The following is a 16,810-nucleotide window of genomic DNA, read 5'->3' as shown; positions in this document are numbered from 1 at the left end:
GCCGCACAGGCCTGGTTGAGGTGGGCCCTTCTCCCTCCACACTTGGCACTGCCACCAAGACCATCCGCCCCTCCTGTTGCTGCAGAGGCTGGGGCACTGGGGTTCATTCTGTTTTGGGGCTCAGAGTGCTCTCCTTCTCCCTACGCCACCCGACCCTCCCTCCTGGCCTCCCAGGCTAACCCCCTCCAGCCCTTCTTCCACTCTGCCACTCAATGCTTGGCCTCAAACATGAGCCTCCCCTGCTCTGACGCTGCCCATGGCTCCCTTTTCCTCCCAGGTCAAGGTCCAGCTTCTTGGCCTGGCATTCAGGCACCTCTGTGACATGACCTGAGTGCCAGCCCCATCCATCCCAGGCTCATCTTGGGGTGCTCTAGGCCAGAGACGGAGACAGCCCTGTGGGCAGAGAAAGCCCAGCTTCTGGTCTGTGTCGCTGCATCCCAGGGAAGTGCCCTCCAGCCTCAGTTTCCCCATCTGTCAGTGAGGATCATGGTTGCCCCGCCAGTGGGGTTGCTAGGAACACGTGGACAGGCTGCCCACCCACGTGGGGCTGCCGGGCACAGAGCACTCAGCGACGGCAGCCCTGCAGCCTTCCCACTCTGCCTGCCTGTGTCTCCAGAGCGACCGGCCAGCGCCCGGCCGGGGCTCTGCCCGGCTCCCTGGCTCCTCTGGGCTGCGGCCCAGGCCGGGCGGGCTGACTCATGCGTAGGAGAGTGGGCACGGCGGCAGTTCTACTCTGCGGCTGCTATTTATAGCGCCAGGCCAGGGTGCGGGCCTCGTGAGCCAGGGGGGGACGGGCCGAGTCCCTCCTCGCTCTCCCTGGAGCCCAGGGCTCCACCGCCAGCCGGGCACCCCTTGCCCCACCGCGGGGAGGGGAGCAGAGGGCTGGGCCCCTCCTTGGCAAGCTCCACTGTCCAGCAGTGAGGACAAGGGACTCAGATGCCGGGAGGCTGAGTGAGTCAGGGCTGGGACTCGTGTCTCCTGGGTTCCCCGCCACCTCTCATCCCTGCTCCCTCTTCGGAGAGTCCCTGAGTGTCCCAAGCCTCACAGAAGTGGGCGAGGAAGAGCTCAGAGGCCAGCACCTCTCTGGCAGGGAGAGGGGGACCCGTCAGTCCCTCCAGCTCCCAAGACTGTCGGGGTCCACCCATGTTCACGCTAAATCCTCACGGTGAACCCTGCTGGGCAGTGTGCAGGACGAGAGCGCCTCTTGCATGCACTGAGCTGCATATGGCATGCTGAAGCCACTGTCCTGCCACCATCCAAACACTGAGGCTCAGAGAAGGAAAGCGGCTCACGTGAGGTGGCCCAGCAGGGAAGAGGCCAGGTCGGAACTGGAACTCGGATCCATCAGGCTCTGAGGCCACAACCCAGCCTGCTGGGGACGGGCGGCCGCCCCTTGGTGACCCCTCCTCCCTGTCCCTACGTCCTGGCTCCTCACCTGGCCTTGCAGCCCTGTGGGACCTCTCCCCACCCTGGTGCCCCAGCCTGGGCCAACCTGTGTGTCCCCGGCTGGCTGTGGGAGGAGGGCAGCTGGGCCTGTCCCCTGCTGTCTCCCGTGTCCTCGCACCAATGCAATTATGTGGGCACAGGGAGGCAGAGGCTGGAGGATCTCTCAAGGTCAGGAGTTCAAAACCAGCCTGAGCAAGAAGGAGACCCCGTCTCTACTAAAAATAGAAAGAAATTAATTGACCAACTAAAAATATATATACAAAAAATTAGCTGGGCATGGTGGTGCATGCCTGTAGTCCTAGCTACTCGGGAGGCTGAGGCAGGAGGATCGCTTGAGCCCAGGAGTTTGAGGTTGCTGTGAGCTAGGCTGACGCCACAGCACTCACTCTAGCCTGGGCAACAAAGCGAGACTCTGTCTCAAAAAAAAAAAAAAAAAAAAAAAAGATGGTGTCTTTGTAAGTTTAGCATTAATACTTCAAAATAAGAACTATTTGTCAAAACCCAGCCTGCCTTCAAATGGGCCAGCTTCCAGGGCCCGATTTCTGTCCGTTGGCATCTGCGGAGCCACCACTGCCGCTCCCTGAGCCCCTGGCCCGCCGTGGAAGATGCATGGCTCACCAAGGCCTCCTGCCTGGCCCCTGGAGGTGGCCTGGATTTCCCCCCTAACATTGGGGTGCTGCTTCACGCCCCCCTCAAGGAGTCACTGAAGCCTCCACAGCCAGCAGGATAAACCCCAGTACCACTGGGGGTTTTGTACTGAAAGCTGGGGCCACTTTGGTCATCAGAAGAACAAGCTGAGCTCTGCAGAGGCCCCAGGGCCTTTGCACAGACGGCTGCTGCTGCCAGAAAAGCTCTCCCCGTCTCCTTTTAACCCACTTCCTCCGTCCCTCCCAGACGTCACATCGGAGACCTCTCTGACCACGGTGCTGAGAGTCTCCCTCGCTGTCTCTCAGGGCGTTGATTGCTACCTGATATGCTCATGCTATGTCACGTCACTGTCTTCCTCGATACGATGGGAGCCGCCTGTCCTAGGGCAGTGCTGCTCACCTGAGGGGCCATCCTGCCCCAGGTGACTCTGGGTGGTGTAAGGGGACACCTCTGGTCGTCACAACTGTGGGGTGGAGTGGGTGGGGGCAGGGACGCTGCTCAGCACCTGCAGTGCCCAGGACGGCCCCAGCCCAGAGGATGACGCAGCCCCAGTGTCCACAAGGCGCCCCTAAGCAGCGCCAGCCTCGAGGGGGAGCTTGGCAGAAACAGTGTCTTGGGCCCGCCCCAGAGCCACAGATGCTGCTCAGCACCTGGGACACACAGGATGGCCCCAGAGATCTACAGTGCCAGGAGCCCTGGGCTAGGGGCCACCTTGCCTGGCCTGAGTCTGGCTGGGCCGAACTAGCTCGGATGGAAGCCCTGGCCGTTCTCACCACAGTGCATGCGGCACCGAGGCCCCCAGAACACAGGGGCCCTGAACCCAATTCCCACCCACGAGACTAGCACAGCATGGTCACTTCTGCCCTCGGCCAGAACACTGAGGCCAGCGTGTCCCTACCCTGAGGGGCCACAGGTGTGGGGCCCACAGAGGCCTGGGGTGGGTACCAGGGACAGAGGCAGGGCATCTTCCCGCCCCACCCCAATCTGGCCTCAGCACCTGCAAGCAGGGAGAAGGATTGGAGGGTCTTCACGGACAAGCCCCCCGGCCCTGCAGCAGCCGTTGCTGGTGGGGGACAGGGAAGGACCCTCTTCTGCCCTTGGAGCCTTGGCCCCTCCCCACCTGCAGGGGGACCCTGGATAGTCTTTACTGGTGACAGGCTGGGCACTGTCTTGCCTGAAGCTGGTGCAGCTCAGGGCCCATGCTGGGTGCAGGAAGGCGGCTGGGACAGGTGGGACATGGCCCCTCTCTTCCTGGCAGGGCAGAGGGCCCGGAGCGGGTGGCCAGGACAGTGTGACGGCGCTGTGGCCCAGGAGACACCATCCCATCTGCCAATGCTGGTTGTTCTGGGCCCCCAAAAGACGTGGAGGGCCCTGGGGACCGGTGCTCCCTGTCCCCGCCCCTCGCTAATAACTTCTGCAACAGAAACGCAAACACGAGACGAGGGAAGCCCGACACGCTGTTATTACGGCTGATTCAACCCGGAGGCCGGTGCCGCCTTGCCATTTTCTGCTCTTTTGTCTCCAGATCAGGGGCGGGGGGACGACTCCATCCGGCTGCCTCTGTGCCGAGAACCCCATGGGCGGCTCCCAAGGGAGGCACCATCCCCCCAGACCTGGGCAGGGGACCTGAGCCCAAGTCCTGAATTAGCTCTCCAGCCCCAGGGTGCTGAGGGGGGCTCCTCCCCGTCCCGCCCTGGGACTGTGCTCGCCTGGGCGCTGGCTGAGGCCACGGGTCTGTGCTGGCACCTGGCAGCGCCTGGGCCTGACCTTGGTCCTTGCCTGTGACAAGCCCAGGTCCGGACAAGAGCAGCCCTGGCCAAGCAAAACAGAAACCTGTTTGTGCTATTAGGGAGAGAGCTGTCCAAGCTCCGGAGGCTGCTCCTGGCCCTTGCCTGCAGGTCAAATGGCAGGTGCCTCCTGCGCCCTCCCCTCTGTCGGTCTCTGTCTCCATCTGGCCCTTGTGCCCAATCCATCGGCACTTGCACTGGGTCTTCCTAGCAGCTGGGGCTGGTCTCTGCCCCTGCGCACTGTGGACCTTTGGGGGCCGGAGCGTTCTCTGGGGGGAGGGGCCGTCCTGGGCGCTCCAGGTGCTGAGCAGTGTCGCTGCCTCCACCCACCCCAGGCCAGGAGCTGCCCAGTTAGGACAACCATAGGTGTCCCCAGACACAGCCCAGTGTCCCCTGGGGGGCGGAGTCCTGAATCCCCCCCTGACTGAGAATCACAGTCAGTGAGAGACACCCCTGAGGAGGAGGCCTCTGTGCTCCTGCAGGCCACAGGACACTTCCAAAGTGCCACAGAGCCACAGAGGTAGATGAGGCCTTCTGTGGCGGGTGCTGGCCCGCCTGGCATTGCTCGTGATGCTGTGTCCAGGCAGGGGCCGGTCCGTAGCTGCGGGCAGTGACACATCCACAGCCTTCCTCCACCGGAAGCTCCTGCTACCGGGTGACAGTGTGCTGTGGTCACAGCCGCTGGGGTCCAGCTCTGGGCCTCAGGAGTGGCCCTGCTTCTCCCCGTCGGGTGGGCGAGCTGACAGCCCTAATTCTTCTCACGCCGACATGGAGCAGCTCTGATTTCCTCATTAAGAGTAGGGAAAGCGGACCAAAACCAGCCCCAGTCACCCTGTGGCCTCTGCGGCTGGCCGAGCCGGCCCTGTCCTCTGAGCTCAGCAGCCGGGAGGCTGGACACAGGCGTGGGGGTCCGGCAGGCTGTGGCCCTGCCACACCAGCCCAGCCTTCCCCCAGACCTCTCGGGGGTCCCGGAGTCCTCGTCGGGGCCTGGAAGTAGCTTTGCTGGGTCCGGCGGGACCCTAAGGAGAGAAAGGCAGCCGGCCCGGCCACAGCCCTGCAGCAGGCAGGAGGCACATGGCAGGGCTAGGGAGGCCGAGACTGCTGGGCTGAGGCCCCCAGGGTGGCTCTGCCCGGGTCCCACGTTTCCAACTGTGGCCCTAAAGGTGTGCAGGAGACTGGTGGGTGGGCTCTTGGGGCCTTTCCACACCCTGGGGCCCCCTGGTGGCTTGGTGGCACCCTTGGGGGATGACATGGTCTCAGAGGCTCCTCTGGGGAGGAGAGGAGGCGCCTTGGGGCCCTCGGGCTGGGGTCAGCAGGCTTGCTGGTGTCCCCAGGGTGCCCTGAAAAACTGACGGCTGGTAGGAGAGCAAGGACCCATTTCCTGCTTTTGGCAGAGGGGGGGATCCCCAAGTGGACTGTGCTCTGCCCCCACGTGGGGCTCCGGGGGATTTGCGTACAGACTGCAGACCTCCCCTGGCACGGGTCCAGGCCTCACATGGACCCACCCGCCCAGGGCAAAGGCCAGTGGTGGAACCTTCTGGTGCTTGGGCATGGTTTCCAGGTGAAATGGCAGGCGGAGGTGGAAAAACAGTTTCAGGCACGGCAACACTCCTACCCCCATGGGGCCACTGTCCTGGCACAGGGACAGGGTCAGGCTACACGGAGGTCAGAGACGGTCCCCGGGAAAAGATTCAGACAGAAGCTCCTAGGAATGGGCCCAATACTCCCGACGGCAACAGCGGGGCCCCCCTGAGTGGAAGATGGGGGGTCTCAGACCACGTCCCAGACCCCCAGGAGCTGGGGGTGAACTCTGGTTTATTTCCTGAGATTTGCTAACAACTCCTAAGGGGGCCAGGGCTGTCTCAAAGGTCATTTCTTCCTGGACCAGGTGCACAGAGGGGCTGAGCTGGCGACAGCAGACCAGTCATTCTCGGGGCCTGGAACCCCCCATTTGGCCGCAGTGGCGGGGGAGGCCCTGCCCAGCCCAGGGCCACCGGCAGAGGGCGGCCCCTCCTTGTCGGGGGCTTAACTGGTGCCCGCAGCTTGGTCTTCGGAGCACAGGACGAGAATCCGGATCCTGGGCCTTGATGCCAGCCGAGCGGATGAGGGAGGCCAGAGCGCGCCAGGCGCAAGGAGGCCCCGCCAGAGCCGCCAGAGGCAGAGGCCCAGGCTGCCGCCAGGCTCCCTCAAGCTGCGCCCCAGAGGCTTCGAGCCAGGCAGAGCCAGGTCCCTGGAGGAGGGTGTCTCACTGATGCCCGTGTCCCAAGACAGGCCACCAGGGTTACCGGGACGACGGGCCAGGCGAGGGGAGGTTGCCATGGAACCAGAGCCCAGGGCTTCCCCTGCCCACACTCGGCGGTCTCCGGGGTGGTGACTGGTCTCACGGTGTGGCATGTCTGGCGGGGCGATTGCACCATGGGGCCTGCCCCGTGGCCGGTGGGGTCTGTCTTCCTCTGGAGACCCTGGGGTTGTCTGGAGCTGAGCACTGGTGGCCAAGCGCTGCTCACCCGGCCTGGTGGTCCCAGCTCCTCCCAGCTCCAAGGGGCCACACGAGAAGGAGAGGGGGAGGGGCCGCGCCGAGGGCTCAGGGTGCGTTCGCGCTCTGGGGCACAAAGTGGCGTGGCAGGAGGGGCAGGGCCTGGGCCGTCTAGCTGTGAAATGGGGGTTCCACGCTGAGGGGCTCCTTCAGAAACCACCCGACGTGCCCCATCGCAGCGACTCGAACCTCTCATAAACCTTGGGCCACTCTTGGGACCTGGGGGGCAGGCGGTGGGGTCAGGTCTCGGCAACAGGGCAGGACAGACCGAGGCCTCCTGTGGTGCAGACGGCGCTGCCCGCCCCAGTCCCACCTCCCTCGAGTGGCGAGACCCATTGTCCGAGGTTGACAGGCCATGCAGCTTCGCTGAATACTTTTAAGAGAAGTATTTCCAAAAGGGGCAGTGCCCTGAGGCTCGGGGCGCGGGGTCTGGGGCGCAGCGGTCCGGAGGCCCCTGGTGCCCGGGCGAGTGGGGCCATGGCACCCCCTCTCACAGGACGCGGCCTGAGTGTGGCCGGGACTCCGGGCTGCAGCGGCGAGGATGGGCGAGGACACTCACCACTTGAGGAAGACCATGCCAGCCAGGACGGCGTAGCCCAGCACCAGGAAGAGGACCTTGAGCAGGCGCTCGCCCTTCTCCTCCAGCTCCTTGGCCAGGATCTCGAGGAAGGCGACGAAGAGGAAGGTGCCACCTGCCAGGCCCTGCAGCAGCGCGGAGGCCACGCTGCCGGACACACTCTGGCTGCTCTCGATGCCCAGGCCCACGCTCACGCCCAGCGGGATGGTGACACTCACAGCCACTGCCAGCTTGGCCGCGTCCCTCAGGGGCATGGCGTTCCTGGCCATGCTGATGCCCAGGGCCACCGCCACCAGTGTCTCGTGGACGGCCACCCCCACGAACAGGCTCACGACCTTCTCGCCCTCCTCCTGCAGCCCCAGGGCCAGGCCCTCGAAGACCGAGTGGGCCGCCAGGGCGAAGACCAGGCTGAGCAGGCGCACGGGGCTGGGCCGCGCCAGGCCCTGCACGCTCAGGCCGGGGCCGTGGCCGTGGGGCTCCACGTAGAGCGCGTGGCCCCGCGCGGCCCCCATGAAGGGGCTCTCGTACTCCGAGTCGCTGCCCACGTCCGAGCCGGCGTTGAAGGTCTCCAGGTCGATGAAGGACGGTTTCTCCTTGCGGAAGGTCAGGACCAGCTGCTCCAGGAAGACCGTCATGAAGAAGCCCAGCAGCAGCAGCGTCTCGGCCAGCGGGTAGTCTGTGCTGATGTGTGCGGCGCTCAGGACCTTCTGGAGCTGCGGCAGGGACACGCGCGGGACAGGGACACGTCACCGTTTCATCAGAAAAGCACAGAAACGCCTGATTCACACCCAGGTTAGGAAAGAGCGGGGCAGGGAGGGAGGGCTTGCCTGTGATGGATTAAAGAACAACCATGGTGAGCCAGGCATGGTGGCTCACGCCTGTAGTCCTAGCACTCTGGGAGGACAAGACGGGAGGATCGCTGGAGGTCAGGAGTTTGAAACCAGCCTGAGCGAGAGCAAGACCCCTCTCTACTATAAATAGAAAGAAATTAATTGGCCAACTAATATATATAGAAAAAATTAGCACCACGGGAGGCATGGTGGTGCATGCCTGTAGTCCCAGCTACTCGGGAGGCTGAGGCAGGAGGATCGCTTGAGCCCAGGAGTTTGAGGTTGCTGTGAGCTAGGCTGACGCCATGGCATTCACTCTAGCCTAGGCAACAAAGCGAGACTCTGTCTCAAAAAAATAAAAAATAAAAAACAACCATGGTAAGAAACCCCAAGGTCTCCAGTCACATCGACTCAATGATTTTAAGGTATCACAGTGGCTTAATTGGGGCCGCCAAAAGATATGTCCACGTAGAAGCTCAGACGAGACCTCATTGGGAACAACTGAACGTGATTAAGGTGCTAGAGACTGAATTGTGTCCTTCCCCCGTTTATATGTCGAAGTCCCTCAACATCCAGTAGCTCAAAATATAATATCTGGAGATAAGGTCTTTAAAGAGGCGATTAAATTAAAATGGGGTATTGGAGTGAGGCCCTAATCTAATAGATCGAATAAAACTTGTTTTTTTTTTTTTTTTTATAGAGACAGGGTCTTCCTCTGTCACCCAGGCTGGAGTGCAGTGGTGTCATCACAGGTCACTGCAGCCTCCAACTCCTGGGCTCAAGCGATCCTCCTGCCTCCTCTGTAGCGGGGACTACAGGTATGCACCACCACGCCTGGCTAATTTTTAAATTTTTTGTAGAGGCAGAGTCTGGCTAGTTGCCCAGGCTGGTCTCAAACTCCTACCATGAGCGATCCTCCCATCTCTGCCTCCCAAAGTGCTGGGATGACAGGTGTGAGCCACCATGCCCGGCCCAGGAGTAGTTTTCTTATAAGAAAAGGAACAGGCACCAGGGACAACTGTGTGAAGAGGTGGCAAAGAGAGAGGCTTCAGGAGGAACCCGCTCTGCTGGCCTTGACCTTGGGCTGGGGTGTTTCACTACGGCAGCCACGGGAGGCGCAGGGAGAAGGTAAGGTGTGGCCCTGGGTTCCCTGGGACAGGCACTCTTACGAAAGGCAGAAAAAGAGAAGTCGGGACGGCTGGATACAGCCTGGCGTGACTTGCCTGCCTGGACTGGGCAGATATGCCCAAATGACCCTCTCTCAGTCACAGCGGGACCCCACGGAGCTGGCGCCTGCTGGCCCCAAACCCAATCAGAACTCCCTGTGGGAAACTGACTTGGGTAACGACAGGGACCCAATTAAGGCTTCGAGGCACAGGTCCCCTGAATCGCTCACTTGCTCTCCCTCGCTCCCTCTGCCCGCCAGCTAATCTCCCCCCACTCCCCCTGGGATCTCACCTAACTCTCTCCTGGGCTGGGCTCCCCTAGAGAGGGCCGTGGTGGTAGGAACAAACTGCACGGGGGTCAGACAAGAGCTGCGAGGGAGTCTGCACCACGAACAAGCTTCCTGTGAGGGCAACGCCTGGTCACTTAGGCATCAGGCCTTAAGGATAAAGAAGTGTCCCAAAGGGGTGCGCACGCACGCACACACACACACAGAGTGGTTCTCAACTGGGGAGACTCTGCGCCCAGGGGACACCTGACAATGTCTAGAAACGTTTTTGGTTTTCACGACTGGGCCGGGGACAAGGTGCTGACATTTGAGGCCAGACTGTTGTCTGGGATGGGGCCATCCTAGGCCCTGCAGGGCACTGAGCAGCGTCCCTGCCCCCACCTGCTCTGTGGCAGGAGCACTTCCAGTAGTGACAACCACAAATGTCCCCCAGACATGGCCCAGGGTTACCCCTGGGTGAGAGTCCACCTGCAGCAGAGGCCGTTTCTGTAGAGAAGCCATTGGACTTGCTCCCTAGGGATCTATTAGAGGCCTCCCACATGCCTCACCTGGGGACACGCATCTCATGAGGAAGTCCAGGTATGCCCAAAGGGACAAACTGATCAGGACAGATGAGACGCACACAGAGAGAGCCATGAGCTAGGCACCATTTTCTGGAGGCCGTCTGTGAGGCTGTGCAGTCCGGAGGAGGGACTACGTCCCTGAGGGCAGGGGGTGCGGCGGGGGTATGGTTGGGGGAGTCCTGAGAAGGTTGCATGCGAGGAAGGGGGCAGGAAGAGCACAGACTGGGGATGACATGATGGCTGTGTGGGACAAGGAGGGCTGGATGTGGCATTTCAGGTGCAGAACACATCAGACACAACTAAGTTGTTTTGTTTTTCATAGAGATGGGGTCTCTCCATGCTGCCCAGGCTGGTCTGGAACTCCTGGGCTCAGTGATCCTCCCGCCTGGGCCTCCCAAGTGGCTGGACTGCAGGCGTGAGCCACCGTGCCTGGCACAACTCAGATTTTTATCCTCATCGGTGCCAAGTGTTAGCTTTCGATGCTAACAGCGAACACAGACTTAGGGGCACCGAACAACTCAAATGCATCGTCTCAGTTCTGAACGTCAGAAATCTAGGCATGGGTTGGCTAGGTCCTCGGCTCAGGGTCTTGCTGGGCTGAAACCTCATCTGAGGCCCTGGGTCCTCTTCCAAGCTCACTGGTGGCCATCAGAATCCATTTCCTTGAGGCTGAGGTCCCCGTGTCCTTGCTGGCTGTTGATGGGGACAGCTCTTAGCACCGAGAGGCCACCTCGGGGCCTTGCCTGTGTCTCTCCTCTTGTACACCGTGGCTTTTTGCTTCTCCAAGGCCAGCAGGAGGGTGATGGGCTTGCCTGATTAGGCCTCACCTCCTAGCCACTCTCCCTTTGGATTACTCGATGTCAACTGATTAGGGGCTGTCATCACAGCTGCAAAATCCCTTCTGCTGGACGGAATGGTTGCGGGAGTGACACCCCACCATGGTCCCAGCCCCACCCAGAGGAAAGGGCGGGTAAACTGGGGGCTTCCGTATCTCGTGGGGCCTAGGGGAGAACTGGGGTCCTCATGTCTCCACCAAGAACGTAGCGCAATGCAAACCCAACCAACACGTCTGGCATTGGCCCAGAGAGAGGAGGCAGCTCACCTGGGGTGCCCCAGCAGGCACGCCAATGGCCCATCCGGCTGTGGCCCTACAAGGGCTCCCGATGTCACTGAGCTCAAGGACCAGGTCATTTTAGGAGTTGGGGCAGATAGACTCCAAGATGGGCCCCAGTGATCCCTGCAGGGTCCTCACCCCTTGAGTGTGGGAGGGACCTGGAACTCGCTTCTAACCAGCAGAACACTAGGGCAGTATCCATCACTATGATACACAACACTGTGACTTCTGTCTTGCAGGCTGGCTGTGCTGTCTCCTCTGCTTGCAGATGAAGCAACTGACCACCTGGGTGAGGCCCACAAGGCAAGGAGCGCTGCCCCTAGCCAACAGCCAGTGAGAAACAGGGGCCCATGGTCTGAAAATTGCCAAGGAACTGAATCTGTCTTACGACCACGTGAGCTTGGAAGCCGACCCATCCCTAGTTGAACGTTCAGATGAAACCACAGCCCAGGAGATGCCTTGAATGTTGCCTTGTGAAATCCCGAAGCAGTGCCCAGACTCCTGACCCACAGAAATGGTGAGATAATAAACGTCTTTTGTCTTAAGATGCTAAGTTGTCAGAACTCATTACGCAGCAATAGCTGACTAATACGGGAACAGAAGAAGAAAGGGCACACTTTCCAGCTTCCAGACAGAGTCTGTGCTACCTGGGGTGGGTGGTCTAGTTTGAAAATTTATCAGGTGACAACCAACAAGCCCACTGGTTGGGAATCCCAGGCCTACTCCAAACCCCTTGATTGCAAGGCGCAGAGAGGAAGAGCAACCAATGCACAATCACACAGCAAATTCTTTTTCTACCCCTCATCACCCTCGCCGCATCAAGGACCCCACTGGAACTTGGGATCAATGTTGAAAACGCATCACAGCCCCTTGCCCAAAAGGTGGCCACAGGCTGCCACCACTCCCCAGGGAGCTCGTACCTTCTCCCGCACGGCAGGCAGCAGAGCATTGAAGCAGGTGGCCAGGAAGACCCCACCTCCAAAGGTGTTGCAGAGAGAGAGGATCTTTTTCGAGCGATGGGCCTTCTCAAAGTCCGTCTCGATGATCTTCACGGGGACCAGAGAGCCCAGCAGCATCAGGAAGAACACACCCACCATGCAAAGGATCTTGGCCACCAACAACTTCGCCATGGCGGCGGCCTGGGCTGCTCTGGTCACCGCAGGGCCCAAACCATGTGCAGGCACACACTCCGCCCCACGCCGTGCTACCGGGCCAGGCCACGCGGCTGGAGGCTCATGCCTCAGTCCAGCAACTGTGAACACGAGGGGCAACCGTGTTAGCTGTCCGATTATCTAACCAGTTCAGGTGACTGAGGCTGTCACACCAAGAACTTCACTCCATTCTCTGGCTTGCTACATGTCACTGCCTCCTACAGAAAATTCTCCAGGGCTGTGGCATCTACCAGTGTGTGTCTCTTTAATTAAAATTAAATAAAATCTAAAATTCTGATCCTCGGTCTGGCAGGCCACATTTTGAATGCTTGGTAGCCACATGAGCCTAGTGGTTACTAGGTTAGGCAGCACAGACAGAGAACATCTCCATGGCTACAGAATGTTCTACTGAATGGTCCTGCTCCAGCGGCTTCTCACCGCCGTGACATAAAATACCAACCCTTTACCCTTAGGCTAGAGCTCTGGACAGAGAGAGTGTGCCAAGCTTGTACGTGCCTCAGGGCCCTTGCACAGGTTGTTCTCTGTCTGCCTGGAACACTCCACACACCCACTTCCCCCCACAATCCAGTGATGTCTTTTTGTCTTTTGGTTCACTGCTTCAAGGGCCCCTCAGAAGGGCCCCCTCCAGCTGACCTCTGCTCTAAACCGTGTGCCTTGCACCTGCCACACGAGAACAGAAGCTCAGCAACTGCTGCCTCAACAAATGGGAGAACTGAAGTGTGTGGACACTGACCAGGGCCTCTTTATGTGACTCAATGGGCAAAAGTAGGGTATGTTTCACCCTGGACTCCAAAATGTCACCATTATTAGGAGGAATCTCGGTCCCTCCCCTGTCCTTGGGGTTTCCCCCCAACCCCAGGCCCCTAGCTCTTCCCATAGCCTGCTCCCTCTCTTCATTCAGGTCTCTGCTCTGAGATCCAGGTCAAAGAGGCCCCCTGCATCCCCTTCCTTAACGTTATTTTCTTCTATCCCGTGCTACTGGGGAACTACATCATTTAAAGTCCTTTAAAGTTGTCCCTCCCCCTAGGCTGTAAGCTCCACGAGGGCAGGGTGGCTGCTCTGTTCAAGCCCGGCAGCATCCAGCGCAAAGCCACAGAGGCACACAGTAGGCGCCCAATAAACGTGTCAGATAGCTGGATGCCCCAGTCTGTAGAGTGGGGGTAAGGAAGGCCTGGACGCTCTCAAACTGGAGGCTGATTGGGCCAGGCCACAGAGGGGACGGACTCATTCATTCATTCAGCACTTAATAAGCGCCTCCTGTGTGCCTCCCGCTGTGGGACGCCGGAGCCTGGCCGCGGCTAAAGAGCGGGCAGAGTCCGCCAAGCCACCAGCCGCCCGGCTGCGCCCCACCGCCCCGGCCCCCCATCCCCTCGGCCCGCACATACTACCTTCGCCGGGCCCCTCGGCCGCCGTCCAGCGCCGCCCGCAGCCCAACTGCCCCGCGGTCCCGACCCTACACCCGCGGCCTCAGGCAGCACCAGCTCGGCGCGCCGCTGCCCACGTCCCGCCCACGCCCCTGCCCATTGGTCTCCCCGAGCACCGCCCGCCGAAAGCTCCTCACCATTGGCTAATGAGGCTGCCACTCATCCTGCGACTCCACCTCTCCTACCAGCACGGGAAAGTAGTTTCCTCCAGTGGAGCGATGGGTGCAGCCACCAGGAGGCTCCGGCGGAAAACTCGGGCCGCCGAGGAGCGGTTCCGGCTGGGTTTGGCTCCCAGAGCTGTCCAGGGGCGCCTGGTGCTGAATCCTGCTGCCAGGGACGGTTGGCGGGAAATGGGAGGCGATTTCCTACACGGGCGAGGGCTCCTCCCTGAGCATCCTCGCCGCTGATGCCCTTCCCCACGGCTAAGAAGCAGATTCCTTTATTTATGTTATTTATGTTTTTGGTTTTTTTTGAGACAGAGTCTCGCTTTGTTGCCTAGGCTAGAGTGAGTGCCGTGGCGTTAGCCTAGCTCACAGCAACCTCAAACTCCTGGGCTCAAGCAATCCTTCTGCCTCAGCCTCCCAAGTAGCTGGGACTACAGGCATGCACCACCATGCCCGGCTAATTTTTTCTATATATATTAGTTGGCTAATTAATTTCTTTCTATTTACAGTAGAGACAGGGTCTCGCTCTTGCTCAGGCTGGTTTTGAACTCCTGACGTCGAGCAATCTGCCCGCCTCATATTTATTTTTTATTTGTCTATATCCATGGAGCACAAGTACAACTTTGCTACATTGATATATTGCATTGTGGTGCAGTGGGGGCCTTCAGTGCATCTGTCACTAAATGCACATTGTACCCACCAAGCACCACCCATCGCCCACCACTCCCGCCCACACCTCCCCGAGTCTCCACTGTCTGTTGTTCCACACTGTGCTCCCACCTGTGCACATGATGAGCTCCCACTTGTAAGTGAGAACATGCAGTTTCACTTAAGATAATGGCTCCAGTTCCACCCATGTGGCTGCAAAACACATAATTTTGCTCCTTTTTATGGCTGAATAGTATTCCATTGCGTATATACACACCACATTTTCATTATCCAATCCTCCACTGATGGACACTTAGGTTGATCCTATATCTGCCTTATTGTGAATAGTGCTGCAGTTAACATACAAATACAGGTTTGTATTTTTTGTTGTTGTTTTTTTTGAGACAGAGTCTCACTCTGTTGCTCAGGCTAGAGTGCCGTGGTGTCAGCCTAGCTCACAGCAACCTCAAACTCCTGGGCTCAAGCAATCCTTCTGCCTCAGTCCCGAGTAGCTGGGACTACAGGAGTGTGCCATGCCTGGCTAATTTTTTTCTATATATTTTTTAGTTGGCCAATTAATTTCTTTCTATTTTTAGTAGAGATGGGGTCTCACTCTTGCTCAGGCTGGTTTTGAATTCCTGATCTTGAGTGATCCACCCACCTTGGCCTTCCAGAGTGCTAGAATTATAGACGTGAGCCACCACAGCCAGCCCAGGTATGTTTTTAATGTATTGATTTCTTTTCCTTTGGGTAGATACCCAGTAGTGGGATTGCTGGATCTTAGGGTAATTGTATTCTTAATGCTTTGAGAAATCTCCATACTATTAAGGAGATTTAGTGAGGCATGGTGGCTCACCCCTTTAATCCTAACACTCTGGTAGGCAAAAGGGGGAGGATCACTTGAGTCAGGAGGTCAAGACCAGCCTCAGCAAGAGTGAGACCCCCATCTCTACAAAAAGAAAAAAAAATAGAAAAAATTAGCTAGGTGTGGTACAATGCCCTTGTAGTACCAGCTACTTGAGAAGCTGAGGCAGGAGGGTCACTTAAGCCCAGAGTTGGAGGCTGCAGTGAGCTACAATGATGCCACTGCTCTCTAGCCAGGGCCACAGAGTGAGACTCTGTCTCAAAAAATATAATAAAATAAAAAATGCATTTAAAAAAAGAAGCAGATTCATTGGTCCAACAAATCTCTGTTGGAAGACAAGAGGAATATGTTCAAGTGATCTATTGTCTATCATGGTGACTACAGTTAATAACAATGTATTGTATACCTTAAAATTTGTAAGAAGGTAGATTTTAAGTATTTTCACCGCAAAAAATGATAAGTATGTGAATGAATGCATATTTAAAAAAAAATCTCAAATCTTTGTTGAGCATCTATGTGTCAGGACCTTTCCTATAAGAACATCTGTGAACAAAACAAAGATCTCTCCCCTTTCAGAGGCTAGGTTCTAGGAGAAGACACAGAAAATAAGAAACATAATACAATAGAGAGTTAAGTCAGAAGGTGACAAGTGCTCTAGAATAATACAGCCTAGTAAGAGCTATCAAGAGTGCTAGGTGGGGGCTGGGTGTGGTGGCTCACACCAGCAACCCAACACTCTGGGAGGCCAAGGCAGGAGGATCACTTGAGCTCAGCACTTCAAGACAAGCCTGAGCAAGAGCAAGACCCCGTCTCTACTAAAAATAGAAAAACTAGCTGGGCATGATGGCCTGTACCCATAGTCCAAGCTACTCAGGAGGCTGAGGCAGGAGGATGGCTTAAGCCCAGGAGTTTTGAGTTTGCAGTGAGCTATAAGGATGCCTTTGCACTCTAGCCCAGGCAACAGAGTGAGACTCTGTCTCAAAAAAAAAAAAAAAAAAAAGTGCAAACTGGTGAGTTCCTATTTAAATAAGATACTCAGATAGATCTCATTGAGAGAGATTTGAGAAAAGACTTGAACATGGTGAAGTTAGTCAAATGGATATATGAAGGCAAAGCATTACATACAGAAGGAACTGCAAGTGCAAAGGCCCTGAGGTCAGGAGTGTACAAGGCCACTATGGGCAAAACAAAGTGAAGTGGGGAAGCATAGCTGGAGATCAGGGAGATAGAGCATGAAGGGCCTTAGAGGACATTGAGAGACCTTTGCGGGAAATAGAGAGCCATTGTAGAATTTTGATCAGAGATGTGATAAATCCAACATATTTTAATGGAATCATCTTGGTGGTTGTGTTAATGCTGCTGATAGGTCAAGTAAAATCAAGGCTGGTTATTAACAATCAATATTTTTTAGATCAATTAAAAAAACTGCTCCACAACCTCATCAAAGCAACCCAACTTATGGAGAAGACTGGACTCCTTTGTCAGCCAAAATCGTTTTGCTGGCCTACCATGAGCTCAGCATGAGAAGGGATGCTCAGTGAGAGACATTAGTCACAGAAGGACAAATCCTGTGTGGTTCCACT

At 57.7% G+C, this 16,810-nt stretch overlaps 1 protein-coding gene across 1 annotated transcript; it reads right to left on the bottom strand.

Moving 5' to 3' along the window:
* Positions 1 to 5,661: 5,661 nt before the first annotated feature.
* On the bottom strand, positions 5,662 to 13,636 carry SLC39A3 (solute carrier family 39 member 3). The gene is made up of 3 exons (XM_012769385.2): positions 13,515 to 13,636; positions 11,875 to 12,206; positions 5,662 to 7,707 (listed from the first exon to the last, which is right to left on the bottom strand). The coding sequence occupies exons 2-3, from the start codon at positions 12,082 to 12,084 to the stop codon at positions 6,973 to 6,975; spliced, it is 945 nt and encodes a 314-aa protein (XP_012624839.1). The 5' UTR covers positions 12,085 to 12,206; positions 13,515 to 13,636; the 3' UTR covers positions 5,662 to 6,972.
* Positions 13,637 to 16,810: the final 3,174 nt, after the last annotated feature.

The sequence above is a fragment of the Microcebus murinus genome, chromosome 27 (assembly GCF_040939455.1).
Source record: "Microcebus murinus isolate Inina chromosome 27, M.murinus_Inina_mat1.0, whole genome shotgun sequence".
NCBI classification, from domain to species: Eukaryota; Metazoa; Chordata; class Mammalia; order Primates; family Cheirogaleidae; genus Microcebus; species Microcebus murinus.
Note: the sequence above shows the minus strand (reverse complement) of the source record. Positions and strands in the feature narration are given on the sequence as shown.

Excerpts from the sequence above, each read along its gene's own strand:
- SLC39A3 (XM_012769385.2), bottom strand. The coding sequence starts at position 12,084 with ATGGCGAAGTTGTTGGTGGCCAAGATCCTTTGCATGGTGGGTGTGTTC. Across the intron at positions 7,708-11,874 it reads TGCCTGCCGTGCGGGAGAAG|CTCCAGAAGGTCCTGAGCGC; the intron begins GTACGAGCTCCC and ends TCCCTGCCGCAG.